The sequence below is a fragment of the Cetorhinus maximus genome, chromosome 3 (assembly GCF_964194155.1).
Source record: "Cetorhinus maximus chromosome 3, sCetMax3.hap1.1, whole genome shotgun sequence".
In the NCBI taxonomy this organism is placed as follows: domain Eukaryota; kingdom Metazoa; phylum Chordata; class Chondrichthyes; order Lamniformes; family Cetorhinidae; genus Cetorhinus; species Cetorhinus maximus.
Genome location: NC_135881.1, coordinates 196,610,796 through 196,634,919, shown reverse-complemented (window position 1 = coordinate 196,634,919; position 24,124 = coordinate 196,610,796). Strand labels below are relative to the sequence as shown.

Below are 24,124 nucleotides of genomic sequence, written 5' to 3'. Positions count from 1 at the left end.
GTGATGACCTTGGTGGGCATCCTCTGGAGGGTCGAAACCTAGAGCGCCATGGCTTGCTTTTGGGGACCTGCTGCATGGCAGTGGCAACCTCCTTAAGCTGTGGAGCTGGAGTTGCTGAGGTCACAGGAAGAGGGGATTTGGATGGGCTGTACGTTCCCGTAGTCACCTGGGTGGATGGCCCCGGGGTGTGCTGATCCTCCTCCCTATGGGTGCCCCAGGCCCCCTGGCTAACACCTTGAGGAGAAGGGGTAACTGGAGTGAGGTTGACCTGCCCCACATCCCTCTCAGGTACACACTGTTGGAGGCCAACTATGGTGTCAGCGATGGAGTTCAGTCCGCGCAGCAGTGCAGGAGCGATGTCCTGGACCAAGGTCTCCATGGCGGCCGCCATCCTACCAGTGTTGACCTCAGTGCATTGGCATGCCAGCGCTATCACCTCACCCAAAGGCGGACAGACTCCTCCATCATGCCTTGCACTCTGAGGAGTGCAGTGGACATCCCTTCCTGATGTTCTCGAGCTTGCCTTTGCAGCTCCAGCAACTGTGACACAACCAAGTCCAGAGGCTCGTCATCTGACTCAGATTCAGCAAATTTCTGGCCTCCAGCAGTCCTCCGAGTGCCAGACACCTGGGAATTTCCTGCCACTGCCTGCTGTGGATCAGAAAGTGCGATGTGCTCACCACATTGTAATCCTGAGGCTACTCTAAAACTAGGTCCCACCAAGGTGTGTGTCTCTGTGCTGGTGGAGGGTGTGGGTGAGCGTTGTGACAGGACTCCAAGGAGGGTGCCTTCCTATTCCCCTTCAGAGATTTCTTCGGGGCTTGATTGGAGGCCCTGGGCTGTTGTATCTGTTGGCTGTTTGGCAGATGTGCCTGCGAAAGCAAGAAGAGATTATTAGTACATGGCAGTGGCCTGTGAAACAGGACACATCACTCACAGCATGGTTGTCTGATGGATGTTACATTGCTGAATCCTCACGTGGTCGAGCACCACCAACCTCACTGTCAGCATAGGAACGGTCCAGATCCTCGCCAACCAGATGGATGATTCTGTTTTCAAAGTCCATGAGGACCTTGATTTCAGGCATGCCTCCACTGGTCAGCGACCTCTCCCTCTTGTTGTGTGCCAGCTTGTCCTGCATAAATACAGATGGAGAGAGTGTAAGCTGGATGCCTGCCAGGCCAGTTGATAAGTATGCCTGGCATGTGTGGGTGGTGAGTGGTCCCATGGACCAGATGAGGACAATGAAGGTGTGTGTGAGAGAGTGAATAGTGATGTCCCTTGAACTGGCAGAGAATGAGGGCCCTGTGTGATGGGCTTGTGAGTGTGTGAATTGAGTGAAGAGTGACTTACCCTGGCGGAACAAAGGAGATCATTCATCCACTTGCGGCACTGGGTGACTGTCCTCTTTTGCAGGGTGTTGCCGCTGACCACCATCTCCTGAGCCATATTAGTGATGTTGCTGCCCATCCTGCGGCCAGAGTGGGGGTGGAGGACATCATGGTGAGCCTCCACTGCGCCCAAAAGGCATTCAAGGGATGTGTTGTTGAACCTGGGGGCTTCAGGCCTTTCAGGGCCATGTCATCTTTGCAGTAGTCATGGGTTGGAAGCACTGAGAGGTCTGCACGTGGCTGGACTTTAAATATGGCGCCAGGCGTGATGAAGCGGCGAGGTGATGGCATGGCGGGCAAATGAGATCCCGCCCACCAAGTAAAGGCCGTGTTTCCCAGGAATGCATAATTAATGCGACAGGTTTGGGACAATATGGTGTGAAAAGCCGCCATTTTTTGACCAAGCTTTTGATCATCTGACAAAATATCTCTTCATATGTCTTGGTGTCACATTTTGTTTTATAATGCTCCTCCAAAAGGCCTTGGGACATTTTATTATGTTAAAGACACAATGTAGATATAAATTGTTAACTAAAACTGTACAGGTCTCACAAAAGCCTTGTAGAATTTCAGTAAAACTTCCTTATTATTGTACTTCAACTTCCTTGCATTAAGGGCCAAGGTGCCATTTGCCTTCCTAATTGATTATGGTACCTGCATGTTAACTTTCTGTCTCTTGTACAGGACATCCAAATCCTCCAGAACGCCAATATTTCATAGTTGCTCATTATTTTAAAAAAGTCTTTCTGTTCTTCCTACTGAAGTGCATAACCTCATATTTTCCCACACTATACTCCATATGCCATCTTCTTGCCCACTCATTTAGCCTATCTATATCCCTTTGCTAACTCTTTGGGTTGGATTTTCCCTTGGGCTTCAGGCCTCTGATATCAGGACTGGTGGCACAGTCTTCCAAGAAGTGGCCTCCTAATTGGCCCCCTCCACCCTCGCCATTCTATTAAGGACAGCAAGCAGGCTCTCAGCTGCCAGCCCAATCAGAATACCAGCAACTCTGGAGCTTTGGCAGCTCCACCTGGAGAGGTGGGTGCTTCTGAAGCAGGTCAGGAACCACAAGGGTGACTCAATACGGAGGTACCTTCAGAAGCATGGATGCAAGTTTTAAAAATTCTGAGGGCAGAAATATTTAAGCCCCTCAGAGCAAAGGAGAAACCCCTCTGGTAGAATTATTCGTGCCACATGTGCAGCCTTTCCTGCCCCGTAGCTCTGTCATTGGGTCATGGAGCCTCCATCATTGATGGCCCCTCAACCTGCCACAGAGAGGCCACCACTATTGATCTGGCGCCCTTTTCAGGCAATAGTGGGGGGAGGGGGGGTCGGTGGTAGGGGGCTCTGCCTGCATCAAAATGCCAACAAGGGTGGAAAATTGCCCCAGTTGGGACCTTAACAATGTTAGTTGGCTGCTTGCCTCCGTGAAGCAGGCAGCTGATCTGCTTCTCAGGCCACCCTGAAAAAGTTTTGTGGCAGTGGGAATTCACCAGGGAGCATCCTGACCAGGCTCCTGGCACTCCACTCCATTACAGGGCCGGGGTGTCCTCCTCACAGCTTTCTTTCCCGCCTAGCTTTGTATTGTCAGCAAACCTGAATGAGTTACATTCGTCCCATCTTCTACAACAACCAACAACTGAAATAGCACCTCTAATGTAATAAAGCATCCCAAGGTGCTTCACAGGAACATTATTAAATGAATATGTCAATGAGCCATAAAGGAGACAATGGGCAGGACTTTTCAGATGGCAAGGGTTTTCTGCCCCGCCACCTGGAGTTGACGGGGAAAGCATCTCCACCAATACCAGTTGCCCCAAGGGCGAGCGGGCTGCCTGATGTCTCCTCCATCCGTCCATAAAATGGAAGATGGGTAGGTGGTGGAAGGCCATGCACTACATTTTACAAGCTACCCACCTTCAAATCTGCCAGTGGGGGACTGTAAAATTCCACCCATTGGGTGAACTTTAATGGATCTTCCAGAGTGAGCATGATGGTGGGAGGGAGGTTTGGTGGAGAATCAGGCGGGAATACCCACATTTTATTGCTGGTGGTGGAAAAGCTGCCCCAAATTTAGTTGGGGGTGGGAAGGACCCGACACGGGAATCCCGCCCTCTGGCAGCAGGACATCAATTAGACTCATTAATGAGCCACTTAAAGCCAATTATCCTTGAGCCAAATGGGATTTGATGGTGGCTCTGGGATTTAACAGGTCTCCATGCCTCCCGAAACATATACTGTTGGGATTGCCAGCAGCCTACCAGGAGTTTCCTCATTCGGGGGATCAGGCATTGGGAAGAGGTGGGTGCCCTGCTCTTGCATCCGATCCCTCTGCCAACCCCCCGCCCTTGGCCAGTGATAACCTCTGATAAAGGCCTCGGAGCATTACCGGCAACAGCCAGCGCCCCCAGTGGCACTGCAGCAGTGGAGAGCAGCTAGCCTTTGATTGGCCAGCAGTTTCCTTCGGGATTTCCACCTTGACCTTGATCGTGTGGGAGGTCCAGTGCTGGCTAGGTAAGTGCCAGATTGCACATAAATAGCATCAGGCCTCCCAGACAGAAATGAAAGAGGGTTCACCAGCTGGTGGCGGGTGGGGTGAGGATGGGGTGCGGTTTTGGGGCCTGGCATGAACTAAATTCTGCCCAATAGGTCAGATGGCCATCTCGGTCAAAGACGTTGGCCGGATTTTCTGCTTCCGCCTGCAGGGAATTTGGAGAGGCACCCTACAGTCCGTTGACTATCAGCAGGACCGGAAAATCCCAGCCCCGGACAGGACCAGAAAACCACACCCATAGGGCAGGAATTTGAGGTGGGCGGACCTGGGAGGAGCCAAGAAATGGTCCTCCGCCCACGATCAACCCCCAACCGCAATTCCATGCTGGCGGGCCAATTAATGCCTGCCCAGGGTGAAACACAGCCCCACACTGGCCAGGAATGGGCGGGCTGGGGCTGGGGCCTGTCGACCACCGGATCCAATGGTGACCTAGTGGTCGGTTTAAAAGCAGCCCCTCTAAGGTTGCCACAGAAGGACATGTGTTCAGCGTTCCCAATGGTGTCGAGTGCAGCTGGACCATGGCAGGCGAATGGGCACTCAGCCCCCTGCTTTCCCGACGAGTGCCTTGCCTTCCTCCTGGAAAAGGTGGCTGCCAGGAGGGATACCCCTGTCCCCTTGACCCTCTGAGAGAAGAAATTCCTCCTAATCTCTGTTTTAAATGGGCAACCCTTTACTCTGAGATTATGCCCTCTGGTCCTGGACTCTCCCAAAAGGGAAAACAGCCTCTCAGCATCTACCCTGTCAAACCCGCTGAAGAACCTTATATGTTTCAATAACATTGCCTCTCATTCTTCTAAACTCCAATGAGTACATGCTCAACCTCTCCTCATAAGAAAATCCCTCCATAGCCAAGATCAACCTAGTGAACTTTCTCTGGACTGCCTACAATGCTAGTACATCTTTCCTTAGATAAGTGGACGAAAACTGTTCACAGTATTCTAGGTGTGGTCTAACTAGTGCCTTGTATAGTTTTAGCAAGGCTTCCTTATTTTTATACTCTGTTCCCTTTGAAATAAAGGCCAACATTCCATTTGCCTTCCCTATTACCTGCTGAACTTGTAAGCTAGCTATTTGGGATTCATGCACAAGAATTCCCAAGTCCCTCTGTGCTGTAGCTTTCTGCAGTCTTTCTCCATATAAATAATATTCAGCTCTTCTATTCTTCCTGCCAAAGTGCGTAACCTCACATTTTCCCACATTATATTCCATCTGCCAAGTTTTTGCCCACTCACTTAACCTGTCTATATCCCTCTGTAGACTCTTTGTGTCATCCTCACCACTTGCCTTCCCACCTATTTTTGTCATTCGCAAACTTGGCAATAGTACATTCATTTCCCTCATCCAACTCATTAATATATATTGTAAATAAGTGTGGCCCCAGCACTGATCCCTGTGGCACTCCATTAGTTACAGGTCACCATCCTGAAAATGCCCTCCTTATCCCAACTCTGTCTTCTATTAGTTAGCCATTCCTCTATCCATGCTAATATACTACCCACAACAGCCTGGGCTCTTTATGTGCAGTACCTTATTGAATGCCTTTTGGAAATCCAAAGATATTACATCTACTGGTTCCCCTTTAACTATCCTGCTTGTTACCTCCTCAAGAATTCTAATAAATTTGTCAGGCATGATTTCCCCTTCATGAAGCCATGCTGACTCTGCTTGATTGTATTATTGCATTTCTAAATGCTCTGCTATTAAATCCTTTATAACAGATTCTAACATTGTCCCAATGACAGATGTTAAGCTATTTTTTGTCTCCCTCCCTTTTTGAATAAGGGTGTTACGTTGGCAGTTTTCCAATCCTCTAGGACTTTTCCATAATCTAAGGATTCTTGGGAGATTAGTACCAGTGCATCCACTTTCTCTGCAGCTACTTCCTTTACTACCCTAAGATGGGTCCTTTCAGACATCCGGGATGGAGGCAACAGCCCTGGCATGAGGCTGAAGCTGATCTTTGGTAGCCTAGCTGAAGGAGCGTTGGATCAAGGCATCCCTGGTGTCCCTGCCTCCCTGGAGGTTACCGAGGTCTGGCTCCATGGCCTCAGCATTCTCCTCACGGTGCTCCTCTTCTGCTTCGCTACTGGACTCATCATCAGTGGCCTGTGCAGCTGTGTCAACATCCTCTTCCTCCAGTGGGTGCCCCTTTGCCAGTGCCAGATTGTGGAGACCACAGCATGCAACCATTATCAGTGACACCCGCTCTGGGGGGTATTGTAGTGCATCCTGTGAATGGTCCAGGCATCGGAAGTACACCTTGGGAAGACCTATGGTCCTCTCTACCACCGTCCTTGTGGAGGCATGACTCATATTGTAACGCTTCTCTGCCTCTGTTCTTCGGTGGCGGAGAGGTGTCATGAGCCACCTCTTCAACGGATAGCCCTTGTCACCCAGCAGCCATCCATCCAGTCGAGCTGGAGCACTGAAGAGCCTCGGCACCTGGGAGTGTCTGAGGATGTAAGCATCATGGGACCTTGCCAGGGTATTTGCACAGACTTGCAGAATCTGCATCCTGTGGTCACACACTCTCTGCACATTCATGGAGTGGAATCCCTTCCTGTTGACGAAGGCCCCCAGCTGACCTGCTGATGCCTTGTTGGCCACATGTGTGCAGTCGATGGCACCCTGGACGCGGTGAACCCTCTGGCTCACTCAGCCTGGCTGGCCTTGTCCGTACAGTAAAGAATAAAGGTCAGTACCTGCCTGAACAGAGCTTCTGTCACCAGCTTGACGCAACTGTGGACAGCTGATTGGGAGACTCCATAAAGATCCCCCACTGAGCCCTGGAAAGAGCTGAAGGCATAGAAGTTGAGGGCCACTGTGACCTTCAGCGCAACTGGCTTGGGGTGTCCACCCATACAGTTGGAGCTGATCCCGGGCCCAATCATCTGACAAATGGAGGTCACAGAGTCTCCCGTGAGAGGCGGAGCCTCCTTCAGCATTGCACCTCAGACATATTGAGGTAGCTGCATCACCACCTGTAAATCCTGGCAGCAGAATAGTGGCGTCTTCTGTGGCCCTTTCCGCCTTGGACTTCCTGCTGGCCCTGCGCCTCGTGCCTGTGGCTCTCCTCCTACAGGTCCCTCCCCTGGAAGTTGCATTGGTACACCTGGCCTCCTCAGCCTTCATGTCTCCCTTCTCAGCGGAGGTGCCACCAGCGGAGACCACAATGGTAATGATACCTGGAAGGGTCCACACAGCCTGAATCCTCTGGGGGTCTTACCAAGGATTCCTGAAATAAAGCCTGGAAATGCTAAGAATTAAGCCCCAAACTTGGATGAGGTTTTTGAAAATGTCGGCTGGTCGCCTGCCCGTTTTGCCCTTGTGATGAGCACGCCATCATACGGGTAATGAAAAATCGCCATCAATTGGACTTTTAATGGCATTAAGTGGCCTGTTAATTCATGGCGGGTGCAGCTCTGGCACCCACTCGCACCCACCGAGCGAAATTCGCACAAGTGCGCAATGACGTCGGGACGTTCGCCTGACATCATCTCACGCTATTTTATGCCTGATTGGGTCTGGCGCACCCCGCCCGCAGGACATAAAACTCTGCCCATAATCTTTAGGGAGTGTCTCAAAAGAGGAAAGTAAGGAAGACAGGTGGAGAAGTGTAGAGAGGGAATACTGGAGTGTGAGGTCTAGGCAAATGAAGGCATGGCCACCAATGGGGATGCTCAAGAGGCCAGAATTAGGTGAGTGCAGATATCTTGGAGGGTCCTGGGGTTAGAGGAGATTGCAGAGATAGGAAGGGACGAGGCCATGGGGGTTTTGAAACAAGGAAGAAAAATTTTAAATCAAGACGTTGCTGACTGGATGTTAATATAGGTCAGTGAGCACAGTGGTGATAGGTGAACAGAACTTGGTGTGAGTTAGGACATAGGAAGCAGTGTTTTGGATGGCCGCAAGTTTACGGAGGCTAGAATGTGGCAGATCAGACAGGAATGTGTTGGAATAGTTGAGCATAGAGGTAACAAGTGCATGAATGAGGGTTTCAGCCCAGGTGCGTCGAGATAGTAGAGTCAAATGATGCTACAGAGGTGAAAATAGGTGGTCTTATTGTTGGCGCCAATATGTGATCAGAAGCTCATCTCGGGATCAAATATGGCAACAAGGTATGCACGTTCTGATTTTGTCTCAGACAGTTGCCAGGGAGAGGAATGAAGTTGGTAGATAGGGAATTACGCAAGTCATTAACATAGATCGTAAATAGCTGAGGCCCCAGCACTGATCCTTGCAGCACCCCTCTAATAACAGCCTGCCATCCTGGAAATGACCCCTTATTCCATCCTTTAATCAATCCTGTTTCTATGTTAATATATTACCCCAACTCCAGGAGCCTTTATTTTGTCCAACAACCTTGAAAGCAGAGCTTGAATTCAGGTTTATCCTTGCTTGTGGGGCTAAATGCTAGCTAATGCACCTGCTTGGATTTTAAGACTGGATAACTGGAGACTAGGAATGCCCAATAACCATTCAGCGATAAATAGTTTTTTTTGTGTAAGCATGTTGATTGAAACCTTTATAGGACATTGTTACTTTGCTGTCTAGTGACTGTTCTTTATTTCAAAGAAAATGACCCAAGGATTAAAAATTCTGTTTAGCTTTACATTCATTTTCAGTTACTCCATGCATAAAATTAAAGCAAATTATGGCTGATTATGCCAACGTGCTAATTTATATAATGGATAATGTAATCATTCTGTAACCCTGCTATGTGTTATGGGCAATGTTTGGTGTCATTTTATGGTTTGAATATAAATTGCAACATCCGTATTCTTACCACATTGTTTATTTTGAGCTTTTATATATTTATGCTGCCTTTACTGGTGATTTAGACGGCTTTTTGTTGCGAGATATTTTGATAACTGTAAATTCTTTTGCAAAGGATCCAACTGAATTAAATTAAGCTGTTATTAATTTCAGATCTAGTAACACATGATTGTCTCATGCATAACACAATTAAATTCTTAAACATGTTACTTTCATTTCAGTCTCTGGCCTTTTCAAAGCAGCTAATAAGAGGTGTTGAAAAGGAAAAGCTGCATGCTGTCAATGCCCAAGAATGTGAAAGACTGATGGAGAGATGGTTATCTGAAGAATGCATGAATGCCATCATAGGCTTCTATGAAAAAAAATCAAAGTTATGATTTTGTTTCCTCACTATTCTGTAACTGGCAACCAAAAACCTAAATACTAGTTATGATTCCAGAACATTTTCATGTTACTAATCTTTTAGATTATGTTACAATTTTCTTCGTCAAACTGCATTGATAACTGTAAATTGGTCATCCAAACTGCTGAATGGTTTTCCTAAATGTTTCCAGAAATGTGTAACTTTAGGAAAATTATGGATGGGTGGGAGGGAGAATTGAAATCGGAAACATTATCAAAATGTGTAAAAGTAAACAATTTGTGATACTAAGTCACTCTTGTACATTTAAAACCTGTAATTTTGCATCATAAATGGATAATACCAAAAACAATTATAAAGCTGTCCTGGCAGTCTAACTGAATGAGTATTAATTGCTTTGCACGCTGACAGCATATCGCTGAACACAACTTGGGCGCACCTATGTCCATAAAAGATTACTGAATCAATGGGCCCATATTTGCAAAGCTCTTGTAGGATGAACCATCTGTACAACGTATCAGGCATGTCTTTTCTTACTGACCACCTTTAAGAGAAAATAATTGGAAACTGTTAAAATGTGCAAAGTAGACAATTTCATCCTTAATTACAGTAGAAATTATAATCTAGTTCCTGAATTGAAGTATAAACATCATAAAACTGAGATAGAATTCAGTTTCATATAATATTGGACTATATTAGACACTTTAATAAAACCAAACATCTGTATAGTTATCTTAGAATCACCCTTTTAAAAACTAAAATTGAAAATATTTTTTCTCCATTTATGTCCATACTTAAAAATATATTGTAACTGTGCATGTTGATTACATTATATAGGCCACTTAGGAGTAAGGAAACCAATAAGCTTACCTGTGTGTGGAGGCGGAAGACATGGGCATGGTTCTTAATGCTTTGCATTTGTCTTCACAAAAGAGGGGAACAATGCATAAGTTATAGTTGAGGAGGAGTGCGAAATATTGGATGGAATAAACATGGTGAGAGAAGAAATATTAAGGGGTTGAACATATTTGAAAGTAGATAAATTGGCAGGCTGAGATGAAATGTGTCATGAGCTGTTAAGGGAAGCAAGGGTGATGTTTTTCAGGAGCATTATAAAGCTAAAATTGACACCCAGCCACATGACACAATATTAAGGCAGATGGGTAGTTGCTTGGTCAAAGATGTAAGTTGTAAGGAGCATCTTAAAGGAGGTAAGAGAGTTTTAAGAGGCAAATGGCTTAGGCAGCTGAAGGTATCTCCACCAATGGTGCAGCAATTAAAATATGCCAGAATTAGATGAGCACAGATCATGGAGAGCTGTAGGCCTGGAGGAGATTACAGAGATAGGGAGGGACAAAGCCATGGAGACAAGGATGAGTAATTTTAAAATTGAGGCATTGCTTAACTAGGACCCATTGTAGGTCAGCAAGCACAGGGTGAAGGGTGAACAGAACTTGGTGTGTGAGGACGCAGGTAGCAGAAATGTGAATAATGTCAAATTTACAGAAGGTAGAATGTGGGAGACCAGCCAGGAAAGCGGCAGAATAGTCAAGACAAGAGGTAACAAAGGCATTAGATGAGGGTGTCAGCAGCAGATGAGCCGAGGCAGTGGTACAGAGGTGTAAAATGAAAGTCTTAGTGATGGCACGAATATGTAGTCGGAAGTTCATCTTGGGTTCAAATAGGAGACCAAAGTTGTGAACAGACTGGTTCAGCCTCAGACAGTTGCCAAGGAGAGGGTTGGAGTTGCTAGCTAAGGAATGCAGTTTGCAACTGGGACAAAGACAATGGCTTCAGCCACCCCAACATTTAATTAGAGAAAAACTTTTCTCATCCAGATGCTAGATGTCGGACAAGCAGCCTGGTAATTTAGCAACATTGGAGAAGTCAAGAGGGATGGTGGTAAGATAGAGCTGGGTGTCATCAGTGTATCAGAATACTAAAGCTGTGCCTTTGAATGATGTCGCCAAGGGGACAGCGTTAGATGAAAAATAAGAAGAAACCAAATACCAAAGGTAACAATATGGGAGTGGGAAGAGAAGCCGTTTCTACATTCTGACTACAATTAGAGCAGATTGGAACCAGGTGAGTGCAGTTCCACCCAGCTGCATGACAGACGAGAGGCATTGGAAGACGATGGTTTGGTCAACTATGTCAAAAGCTACAGCAAGGTTGAGAAAGACAAGGAGGGATAGTTAACCTTTGTCACAGTCATATAGGATGTCATTTGATAAAATCCATTTTGGTACTGTGTCAAGGGTGGAAACCTGATTGCAGAGATTAAAATATGGAGTCTGGGAAAGATGGGCATGGAATTGGGGGGCAACAACATGTTCAAGGACTTTGGAGACTTCAGTGACTTCACATAACACAGTAGAATTTAGCATTCGGTTTGAGAGTGAGAAACTTGGGTCGGAAACAATTGTGCTAAACTTAAATAAGGGTAATTACAAAGAAATGAGGGCAGAGTTGGCTGGAGTGGACTGGGAAAGGAGCTTAGCAGAAAAGACCGTTGATGAACAATGGCAGACATTTAAGAAAATAGTTCATGACTCACAACAAACATATACCCCAGCGAGGAAGAAGGATCCTAGGAAGGGGATAAACCAATCATGGTTAACCAAGGAAGTTAAGGATAGTATCAAATTGAAAGAAAAAAAACATACAATGTGGCAAAGATTAGTGGTAAGCCAATGGATTGGGAAAGTTAAAAACCAACAGAAGATGACCAACAAAATTAGAAAGAGGGAGAAAATAAACTTTTGAGGGTAAACTGGTAAGTAATATAAACACAGACAATAAGAGCTTCTTTAAATATATAAAAAGGAAGAGAGAGGCCAAAGTCAGTATAGGCCCCTTAGAGAATGAGGTTGGGGAAATAATAATGGGGAACCAGGAAATGGGGGAGGAGTTGAATAAATACTTTGCATCAATCTTCATGATAGAAGACACTAATAGCATTCCAAAAATACTAAATAACCAACAGGCAAAAGTGGAAGAGGAAATAAATACAATAACTATCACTGGAGAAAAGGTACTAGGGAAACAAATGGGGCTAAAGGCCAATAAGTCCCTTGGACCTGATGGGTTGCATCCAAGGATATATCCAGTCTGCACTGGAGTGCTGCTTTGGGCTGCAGTAGAGTGCTTAAATTGGAGTTTGGTGACTGAGGGAATTTAAGGGAACGAGGTGATCCTTTGAGTACCGTGAGTATGGTCGGGTAAGTATTTACTACTTTTATCACTTATAGTTTTTAAGGTTTTATTTTGTGGTTCATCGTTTGTAAGAGCTATGTTCTGTAACAACAAGGAGCAGGGAAGAAGGGCCCTAGAGTAATTGATATTATTTGATATTAAGTATCTTCCAAAAGGTTTAATTTAATTTAAAGGGGTAAGTCATGGCAGGAGAGCTCAAAGCTGTGGTGTGCTCCTCCTGCTCTATGTGAGAAGCCAGGAACATTTCCAGTGCCTGGGGCCAGCATGTGTGCGGGAAGTGTCTCCAGCTGCAGCTCCTGGAAGCCCAGGTTTCAGAGCTGGAGCGGCAGCTGGGGACACTGTGGAGCATCCGCAAGGCGGAGAGTATCGTGGATAGCACGTATAGAGAGGTGGTCGCACCACAGGCTAAGAGTCCACAGGCAGGAAGGGAATGGGTGACCACCAGGCAGAACAAGAGGACTAGGCAGGCATTGCAGGAATCTCCTGTGGCTATTCCCCTGCAAAACAGATATACCGCTTTGGATACTGTTGGGGGGGAATGGCCTCTTAGGGGAAAGCAGCAACAGCCAAATTTGTTGCACCACGGTTGGCTGTGCTGCACAGGGGAGGAGTAAAAAGTGTAGGAATGCAATAGTTATAGGGGATTCAATTGTCAGGGGAATGGATAGGCGTTTCTGTGGCCGCAAACAAGAGTCCAGGATGGTATGTTGCCTCCCTGGCGCTAAGGTCAAGGATGTCTCAGTGCGGCTACAGGACATTCTGAAGGGGGAGGGTGAACAGCCAGTGGCCGTGGTACACATTGGTACAAATGACATAGGTAAAAAAAAAGGATGAGGTCCTAAAAGCAGAATATAGGGAGTTAGGAAGTAAGTTGAAAAGTAGGACCTCAAAAAGTAGTGATCTCAGGATTACTACCAGTGCCATGTGCTAGTCAGAGTAGAAATAGGAGGATATATCGGATGAATACGTGGCTGAAAAGATGGTGTGAGGGGGCGGGTTTCAGATTCCTGGGACATTGGGACCGGTTCTGGGGGAGGTGGGACCAGTACAAACTGGATGGGCAGGACCGGGACTGATGTCCTGGGGGCAATATTTGCTAGAGTGGTTGGGGAGGGTTTAAACTAAAATGGAAGGGGGATGGGAACCTATGCAAGGAGTCAGAGGAGGGGGAATCAAGGACAAGAACAAAAGACAGAAAGGGGAATAAGAAAAATGGTAGGCAGAGAAATCAAGGGCAAGAATCAAACAGGGCCTCAGTGAAAAATAGTGGGAACGGTTCAAGTAATGTTAAAAAGACAAGCCTTAAGGCTTTGTGCCTTAACGCGAGGAGCATTCGCAATAAAGTGGATTAATTAACCACGCAAATAGATGTAAACAGGTATGATATAGTCGGGATTATGGAGACATGGCTGCAGGGTGACACGGGATGGGAACTGAACATCCAGGGGTATTCAGTATTTAGGAAGGACAGACAAGAAGGAAAAGGCGGTGGAGTTGCATTGCTAGCTAAAGAGGAAATGAACGCAACAGTGAGGAAAGATATTAGCTCCAATGATGTGGACTCTATATGGGTAGAGCTGAGAAACACTAAGGGGCAAAAAACGTTAGTGGGGGTTGTATATAGACCCCCAAACTGTAGTGGTGGTGTTGGGAATGGCATTAAACAGGAAATTAGAGACGCATGCAGTAAAGGAACATCTGTAATTATGGGTGACTTTAATATGCATATAGATTGGGCAAATCAAATTAGTAACACTACCATAGAGGAGGAATTCCTGGATTGTATACGGGATGGTCTTCTGGACCAATATGTTGAGGAACCAACTAGAGAACAGGCCATCCTAGACTAGGTATTGTGTAATGAGAAAGGAATAATTGGCAATCTAGTTGTGTAAGGCCCCTTGAGGATGAGCAACCATAATATGATAGAATTCTTCATCAAGATGGAGAGTGACGTAGTTGATTCTGAGACTAGGGTCCTGAATCTTAATAAAGGAAACTATGATGGTATGAGGCGCGAGTTGGCTATGATGGATTGGGAAACGTTACTTAAAGGGATGACAGTGGATAGGCAATGGCAAACGTTCAAAGAGCGCATGGGTGAACTGTAACAATTGTTTATTCCTGTCTCGCGCAAAAGTAAAATAGGAAAAGTGGCCAAACCATGGCTTACAAGGAAAATTAGAGATAGTATTAGATCCAAGGAAGAGGCATACAAATTGACCAGAAAAAACAACAGACCTGAGGATTGGGACTACTTTAGAATTCAGCAAAGGAGGACCAAAGGATTGATTAAGAAGGAGAAAATAGGGTACGAGAGTAAGCTTGTGGGGAACATAAAAACTGACTGTAAAAGTTTCTATAGGTATGTGAAGAGAAAAAGATTGGTGAAGACAAATGTAGGTCCCTTACAATCTGAAACAGGGGAATTTATAATGGGGAACAAAGAAATGGCTAACCAACTAAATACATACTTTGGTTTTGTCTTCACAAAGGAGGACACAAATAACATACCAGAAATGTTGGGGAACACAGGGTTTAGTGAGAGTGAGGAACTGAAAGAAATTAGTATTAGTAGGGAAATGGTGTTGGACAAATTGATGGGATTGAAGGCCGATAAATCCCCAGGGCCTGTTAATCTACATCTCAGAGTACTTGAGGAAGTGGCCCTAGAAATAGTGGAGGCATTGGTGGTCATCTTCTGAGATTCTATTGATCCTGGAACAGTTCCTACAGATAGGAGGGTAGCTAATGTAACCGCACTAGTTAAAAAGGGAGGTAGAGAGAAAACAGGGAATTATAGACCAGTCAGCCTGATGTCGGTAGTGGGGAAAATTCTAGAGTCCGTTATAAAAGATTTAATAGCTGAGCACTTGGAAAACAGTGGCAGAATCGGACAAAGTCAGCATGGATTTATGAAAGGGAAATCATGCTTGACAAACCCACGGGAATTTTTCGAGAATGTAACTAGTAGAGCTGATGAGGGGGAGCCAGTCGATGTGGTTTATTTGGACTTTCAGAAGGTTTTCGACACGGTCCCACATAAGAGATTAGCGTGTAAAATTAAAGCGCATGGGATTGGGGGTAGTGTATTGAGATGGATAGAAAACTGGTTGGCAGACAGGAAACAAAGAGTAGGAATAAACGGGTCTTTTTCCGAATGGCAGGCAGTGACTAGTGGAGTACCACAGGGATCGGTGCTGGGACCCCCAGCTATTCACTGTATATATTAATGATTAGATGAGGGAACTAAATGTAATATCTCCAAATTTGCAGATGACACAAAGCTGGGTGGGAGGGTGAGCTGTGAGGAGGATGCAGAAATGCTTCATTGTGATTTAGACAAGCTGAGTGAGTGGGCAAATGCATGGCAGATGCTGAATAATGTGGATAAATGTAAGGTTATCCACTTTGGTAGCAAAAACAGGAAGGCAGATTATTATCTGAATGGCTATAAATCGAGAGAGGGGAATGTGCGATGAGACCTGGGTGTCCTCGTACACCAGTCGCTGAAGGTAAGCATGCAGGTGCAGCAGGCGGTAAAGAAGGCAAATGGTATGTTGGCCTTCATAGCCAGAGGATTCGAGTACAGGAGCAGGGACGTCTTGCTGCAATTATACAGGGCCTTGGTGAGACCACACTTGGAATATTGTGTGCAGTTTTGGTCTCCTTATCTGAGGAAGGATGTTCTTGCTATAGAAGGAATGCAGCGAAGGTTTATCAGACTGATTCCTGGGATAAAAGCAAAAAACTGTGGATGCTGGAAATCCAAAACAAAAACAAAAATACCTGGAAAAACTCAGCAGGTCTGGCAACATCTGCGGAAAGGAACACAGTTAACGTTTCGAGTCCGAATGACCCTTCAACAGAATTAAGTAAAAATGGAAGAGAGGTGAAATATAAGCTGGTTTGAGGGGGGGTGGGGCAAGTAGAGCTGGATAGAGGGCCAGTGATGGGTGGAGATAACCAAAAGATGTCACAGACAAAAGGACAAAGAGGTTTTGAAGGTGGTGATATTATCTAAGGAATGTGCTAATTAAGGGTAGAAAGCAGGACAAGCAAGGTACAGATAGCCCTAATGGGGGTGGGGTGGGGTGAAGGAATCAAAAAAGGCTAAAAGGTAGAAATAAAACAATGGATGGAAATACATTTAAAAATAATGGAAATAGGTGGGAAAAGAAATATCTATATAAATTATTGGGAAAAAAAGGGAGGATCGGAAAGGGTGGGGATGGAGGAGAGAGTTCATGATCTAAAATTGTTGAACTCAATATTCAGTCTGGAAGGCTGTAAAGTGCCTAGTTGGAAGATGAGGTGCTGTTCCTCCAGTTGGAGATGAGTGCGCTCTTTCATGCGCACGCGCGAAAGAGCGCACTCTCAATTTTAGGAATCCCCACCCCCACCCCCGCCTGCACAGGGAGTATGTAGCGCTTCCGTGCGGAAGTCATGCTGGGCGGGCCTTAATTGGCCTGCCCACGTAAAATGGCACCGCGCCTCCGATTGGGGCTGCCAATCGGAAGCATGCCCGCATGTGCCCGCCCATCAACTTCCCCCCCCCCCCCCCCCCCCCACCTCGCAATGGGGGGAAAATTCAGCCCAGAGAGTTGGGATAAGGGGGCATTTTCAGCATGGCAACCTGTAACTATTGGAGTGCCACAGGGATCAGTGCTGGGGCCACAATTATTTACAATATATATTAATGAGTTTGGACGAAGGAAATTAATGTACTATTGCCAAGTTTGCAGATGACACAAAAATAGGTGGGAGGGCAAATGGTGAGAATGACACAAAGTCAACAGAGGAACATAGGTTAAGTGAGTGGGCAAAAACTTGGCAGATGGAATATAATGTGGGGTAAATGAGAGATTATGCACTTTGGCAGGAAGAATAAAGGAGCTGAATATTACTTAAATGGAGAAAGCTGCAGCTCAGAGGGATTTGGGGGTCCTTGTGCATGAATCTCAAAAAGCTAGCATACAAGTTCAACAGGTAATAGGGAAGGCAAATGAAATATTGGCCTTCATTTCAAAGGAATGGAGTATAAAAATAGGGAAGTCTTGCTAAAACTATACAAGACACTAGTTTGACCATACCTAGAATACTGTGAACAGTTTTGGTCCATTTATGTAAGGAAAGATGTACTGGCATTGTAGGCAGTCCAGAGAAGGTTCACTAAGTTGATCCTGGGTATGAAAGGATCTTCTTATGAGGAGAGGTTGAGTAGGTTGGGCCGGTACTCATTGGAGTATAGAAGAATGAGAGGCAACCTTATTGAAACATATAAGATTCATATCAGATGACACAAAGCTGGGTGGGAGGGTGAGCTGTGAGGAGGATGCAGAGATGCTTCAGTGTGATTTGGACAAGCTGAGTGAGGTGGCAAATGCATAGCAGACGCAATATAATGTGGATAAATGTGAGGTTATCCACTTTGGTAGCAAAAACAGGAAGGCAGATTATTATCTGAGAGAGGAGATTGTGCAACGAGACCTGCGTGTCCTCGTACACTAGTTGCTGAAGGTAAGCATGCAGGTGCAGCAGGCGATAAAGAAGGCAAATGGCACCTTCATAGCGAGAGGATTCGAGTACAGGAGCAGGGACGTCTTGCTGCAATTATACAGGGCCTTGGTGAGACTACACCTGGAATATTGTGTGCAATTTTGGTCTCCTTATCTGAGGAAGGATGTACTTGCTATAGAGGGAGTGCAGCGGAGGTTTACCAGACTGATTCCTGGGATGGAGGGACTGACATAGGAGAGATTGAGTCGGATAGGATTATATTCGCTGTAGTTCAGAAGAATGAGGAGGGGAGGGGGGTGGGGGGGGATCTCGTAGAAACCTATAAAATTCTAACAGGACTAGACAGGGTAGATGCAAGAAAGATGTTCTCAATGGTGAGTGAGTCCAGAACCAGGGGTCACAGTCTGAGGATACGGGGTAGACCATTTAGGATTGAGACGAGGAGAAATTTCTTCACCCAAAGTGATGAGCCTGTGGAATTCGCTACCACAGAAAGTATTTGAGGCCAAAACATTGTATGTTTTCAAGAAAAAGTTAAATATAGCTCTTGGGGCAAAAGGGATCAAAGGGTATGGGGAGAAAGCGGGAGCAGGCTATTGAGTTGGATGATCAGCCATGATCATAATGAATGGCGGAGCAGGCTCGAAGGGCTCCTATTTTCTATGTTTCTATTCTTAGGGGGCTTAACAGGGTAGATGCTGAGAGGTTTCTCCTTCTGGGAGAGTCTAGGACCAGAGGTAAAGGGTATATATCAGAGTAAAGGGTCACCCATTTAAGACAGAGATTAGGAGGAATTTCTTCTCTTAGAGGATGGTCAATCAGTAGAATTCTTTACTGCAGAGGGCTGTAGAAGCTGGGTCGTTAAGTATATTCAAGGCTGAGATAGACAGATTTTTAATCAGTAAGGGAATTGAGGGTTATGGGGAAAAGGCAGGAAAGTGAAGTTGAGGATTATCAGATCAGCCATGATCTCATTGAATGGTGGAGCAGACTCAATGGCCCAAATGGCCTACTTCTGCTCCTACATCTTATGATCTAAAGGCCACTGTAATGGCTTGTGCACTGCCAGTTACGTGTTGTCGGCTTTCAGAAGTATATTGGCTGGTTCCAAACTTGGTAAAGGGAACAGGAAAGCTGTTGATAGGAATGTTAAGCTCTAATTCTTCCAAGACTTTCACCCCTACTCCTCATTAAAGTGTAGGTCGAAAGTATTCCAGGAAAGAAGTAGTGGCTGAGCAATGTATTGCACCAACTTAATCGGCCAGGGACACACATTGGCCTCCTCTGTAGCTTGCACATCTTTTTTCAGTATAAGTGGAAAATCTGCTTCACCTCAAGATCCTACATCCTGCAGCTGTTTCCCATGCTGGCTGACAGGAGTAATTAAGGTTTTCAAATCTTACTTGCCTTTGAAGTTATCAGCACCGTCCCATACATGATTTAAGGTTTGCTGCAAATCAGACTTCCCATTCCAATTGATACCAATGCATTACAAGAGAAAAGAACATCTGTGGACAAATAAACAACTTCCCCCACCCCATCTTTTCCCCAAAAACCTCTAGGAAATGTTAAGTGTACGTCATTAATCAAAAGCCCATCTCAGCAGAATTTCTACAGAACTCTACAGCAGGTATCTTTGACATCAACAGGGTCAAAATTCAGTCTATATCCTGGCAAATGGAGCTACTTGGATACAGACCTCATGGCAACTGAACATAATTAGGTTCAATATGAAACTGAAGGAACAGTCAAGTCAAGTGCAAAGGTACTTGATTGGGGAAACAGCAATCTCAGTAAGACAAATTGGAAAGGAAAATGGACAGATAAGACAGAATACAAACATTGGGAAATGTTTACACAAATGATTAGACTACAAATGAAACATATTCCTGCAGGAAATAAAGGGCATGCATCAAAAGCTGGCGCTCCTGAATAGAAATTCAAATTGTAATGAGACTTAAGGGACCTATAGCAGAAAAATGGCTAACCACACAAAAGAATATCAGGCAAAGTCCAGACAAAACAGAGGGGAAAGCAAACGAAAAATGGTAAGGATAAGAGAGTGTTTGATAGATGACAAAAGGTGTTGAACCAATTAGAGACTTTTTAATAAAGGGAATGTCTTAGAAGATGAAGAAATGGCAGAGCTTTCACACAGTGTCGACAGATTATCAGTGAACTGCTGTACTGCTATGCTATGCATTCCAATGGAAAAAAAACACTAAAAACTTTAGTCCAGTGCATGCTTGGGTTTTGGAATGCAGGCATCAGCATTTTTAAAATGAAGAATGCCTTGTTTTATGCCTCGTTGCATATCTAACATCTTTACTCTTATTTGTCAACATTGTGCAGAAGGGATGTGTAAATCAACGGTTGTCTGCAAGGTATGGTCCTACATATGTGATGATGGAAGATTCTTGAGCAATTATTAGATTGTGAGTGCAGTAAACAGGTTAGGTATAAATATAGCTCGGATAGCCATGGCCTGTTAGAACAGACTTTTTCTGGATTGAGTTAACTACACTCTTACTATACTTTGTGAGGGCCTGAATAAAATTATGAAAGACAATTTGTTGTTGAGAGCTTGATCATATGCGGGGAACTTTAAACCCAAAAATGCGGGTTTGGGTCGGATGGGAAATAAAATTGTTAAAAAAAGCTCCCAAATTCAAACCATCTACTTCAGGTTTTAACAGAGATGGGACTGGGTGGGCTTCCAGGAGGTGCGTTCCTTATCTAATATTTTAATGAGACTGCATGCCTCATATTTTATCTTCATTTTAAGTTTAACTTGTTCAGCCTGGTTTCCAGGCAAGGGAGGTGGGGACTGCTGGATCCAGCAAGAAAGTGCCTTTTCAGCGCTGCTTTGGGCCAGGAGGAGCAGGATTGCTTCATCTCCCTACCAACCCTACCCCTCAGGGCACCAAGCTAACCTGCTTCTCCCCACCACTGTGATTGGACCCCAGCTTCATCATAATCTGATCTCCCAGCACTCCCCAGAAGGTCTCCACAACAAGACACCATCTCCCACTGATCCAGCCTTTCTGATCTTCCCCAAACCTTGGTCTTTCCAATCCTTCCCCCTGTCCTCTGCAGTCCACTGATGCAGCCTGGTGCTGAAGGCCTACCTGTCCAACAACCAGCCAACCTTTCAATTTGGCTGGCTCCAGCTGGCAAATGGAGACAAAAAGTGTGTTAATCTGGACCTACTGTTAAATTTGGCAGAACTTGAAGAAAACCTATTCCTCCAGTTTGAGATCTCTGCTCAAAAAGGTGTCACTATAGGCCTAATATTGGTAGTAGCTAAGATTCCAGAGGCCATAGTAGAGGATAAATTTAATATTCACATAAAAAGACACAGTTTAATCAAGGACAACAAACAAAGATTGGTAAAAGGCAAAATATGTGTCTGAAATATTTACGGGAATGCTTTGAAGAAAACTGACTATTGATAAAGAAAATGCAGTGGGGTTTTTATATAGCAATAATTCTATTAGGATGTAATAAAATTAAGTGTACTGATACTTAAAGCCTCTCTGAATCCTAGGGCTAAAATTTTCCAGGGAGGCGGGAGGGCTGGCAGTATGACAGGGAAGGTATCGAAAGGGGATGTCTTCCTGGCATAATGCCATTTTGTCAATAGCGGAAATCTTAGCGGTGTAGCCACCCACTGGGCAGCCGAATGAACCTGTTAAGAGGCCAATTGAGGGCCGCTTCCTGCCTGCACAGGCGTTTTGCCCACGTCAGGAAGGCCCACTGTCACCCAGATCAACTCTGGTGTTCTCTCTGGGTTCAGGTTTGGGGTGGGGGGCCCTCCTTGATGACACTCCATGGTTCATGGAAGGGCCATCGGTGGCAATGTTCCCCCCACTCCCACCATCAACTCGCCACAATGCACCATGAACCTTCCCCAGCACCCCATTCACCAGGGTCTGCTTGTCTGGCCCTAGAATCTCCAACCGAACTTATCTGTCTTCAAGGGCACCCTGACCATTGAGGTGCTCTCTCACTGGTGATGCAGCCTCAGCAATGGCCTCGGTTAGCAGTGATGTTGCTGACTGGGCTGGCAGCTCTGAGGGGAAGGCTGCAGTTCTTAATTAGACAACAGACTTGGCAACGGCTTCTTAATTGGTTGGTGTGGGCAATATGCTGCCCGGATGCTGTTGTCCACTGAAGTGGACAGATCCTACTTTTGTCCCTGGCAGCCAGGTCTAAGTGAAAAAATTTAGACATTAAAGTCTTTAGCATTCTATGGCCAGCTTTTGTACTGCTTGGATTGGGGGTCGGGGGGGCGGAGTTATCTTATGGGGAAAGGTTGGACAGGCTGGGCCTGTATCCACTGGAGTTTAGATGAATGAGAGGTGATCTTATTGAAACATATACGATCCTGAGGGGACTTGACAGGGTGGATGCTGAAAGGATGTTTCCCCTTGTGGGAGAGACTAGAACTAGGGGACACAGTTTAAAATTAAAGGGTCTCCCATTTAAGACATAGATGAGGAGAAATTTTTTCTCTGAGGGTCATGAATCTTTGGAACTCTCCCAGAATGTGGTGGAGGCAAGGTCATTGAATATTCTTAAACCAGAGGTAGATAGATTCTTGACTAAGAAGGGAGTCAAAGGATATCCAGGGTGGGCGGGAACGTGGAGTTGAGGCCACAGTCAGATCAGCCATAATCTTATTGAATGACAGAGTAAGCTCAAGGGGCCAAATGGCCTATTTCTGCTCCTAATTCGTATGTTTGTTTGCTAATTGTAATTAGAGGTTTGAAAGAAAGAGCCAGAATTTCAGCACAGTAGCAAACAGTAATTTTCAGTATTCAACTCATCCTACAAATGCAGGTTGATTCGGTTTCACAAGCCAATAAAAAGTAAGGTAGTTTTTTCATAATAACAATTTTAACAGGAATTCAATGAAGAATGCTGAGTATGATAAGCAAAGATTTTTTTACACCATTATTTTCATGTGACGTTCACTTTTACTTCATAAATGTTAGGAACATAAATTGCTCTTAGAGAGTTTGTGTGATTAGGTGGCTTATTGAGAGTGTAGCACAGTTTAACTTGTCCAATGGTATTACAATTTTATATCTGCCATTTGAAGAATCTAATCTGCACTTTTCTTCTGGCTGTTGTTACAATTCTATGGGCAGAATTTTCCCGTCGGCGATTTGGGGGCGGGTCCCGCTCGCCGTCGGGAAAATGACTCGGGATGACGTTGGGAGGAACCCCCGACCTCATCCTGGTCCATTTAAATATTGAGGAAGGTGGGCGGACAGCGAAATCGGCTGCGCACCCGCCGACCTGTCAATGGCCAATTAAGGTCATTGACAGGCTAATTAAGATCATTAAAGACCCTGTCCGTCCAACCCTAAGGCTGGCGGGCAGGCCAGGAGCCCCAGCGGGCTTCTGATAATACATGAAACCTCATCCACTAGCAGGATGAGGTTTCATGTCCATTTCTAAAAAGCTTAATAAAGTTTATGTCCTTTTTATTAACATGTCCAATCTCACGTGACATTGTCACATGAGGGGCACATGTTAATAATTTTTATATTTTTAATGTTTTTTACACTGTCAGTGATCTCCCTGAGACACCACTTAGTCTCAGGGAGCAGTGCGCACTTTGACAGATGGGGAATCCCTCCACCCCCGGCACAGGAAGCGCATAGCACTTCCTGTTGGGCAGGCCGCTGGGCGGGCCTTAATTGGCCCGCCCACTCAAAATGGCGGTGGGCCCCGTTTCGGTGGCGGAGTTCAGCTGCCCGCCTACCGCCGAGCCAGTGGGGGCCGCCCGCCCATCAAGGTAAGAATTCTGGCCTATGTATTTTGGTGCTTTTTGTGAAACAGTGAGAGGAGAACGTGGCAAAGAGCAGCGGAGAGAGCAAGACTTTGCTTCGGGAAGAAGTGAGAGCAGAGTGGGGCATAAAGAGTGCGGAAAGTGAGAGCAGTGCAGGAGCAAGGGCAGAGCCGGGCATAGAGAGCAGTGGAGAGAGTGGAGCCCGGGCTATCCACCACCATGAGCCAGTCAGAGCCATGTTCAGAAAGAAAAATCAAGGTGTGACCTCACAGAGAAGCAGGTAGATGATTAGCTGATGAGCATTTCCTATTTATCTTAACAAGGGAAATTCAATCAGGGTAGGTAGTACATTAATTGAAATAAGAATATAAGCACAGGCAGGACTGAAGGCATTAACGAAAATTTAATTAGTAAAATAAATAATTGAAACACTATAAAGATGGCAGGGCAGGTGATGTGTTGCAGCTGTAGTATGTGGGAACTCATGGATGCCAGTGTGCTCC

The 24,124-nt window shown here is 45.5% G+C and overlaps 2 protein-coding genes across 2 annotated transcripts in view; one reads left to right on the top strand and one right to left on the bottom strand.

Annotated features, from left to right (window-relative positions):
• Positions 1–9,462, top strand: part of eci2 (enoyl-CoA delta isomerase 2) — a 156,710-nt gene extending 147,248 nt beyond the window's left edge. Inside the window, exon 10 of the mRNA XM_078539553.1 lies at positions 8,946–9,462. Coding sequence (XP_078395679.1) covers positions 8,946–9,101 — 156 coding nt within the window. The 3' untranslated portion in view covers positions 9,102–9,462. The remainder of the gene's footprint in view (positions 1–8,945) is intronic.
• LOC144674479 (uncharacterized) overlaps positions 9,392–24,124 on the bottom strand; it is an 89,569-nt gene continuing 74,836 nt past the window's right edge. Inside the window, exon 4 of the mRNA XM_078535818.1 lies at positions 9,392–9,629. Within this exon, the coding sequence (XP_078391944.1) occupies positions 9,392–9,629 (238 nt within the window). The remainder of the gene's footprint in view (positions 9,630–24,124) is intronic.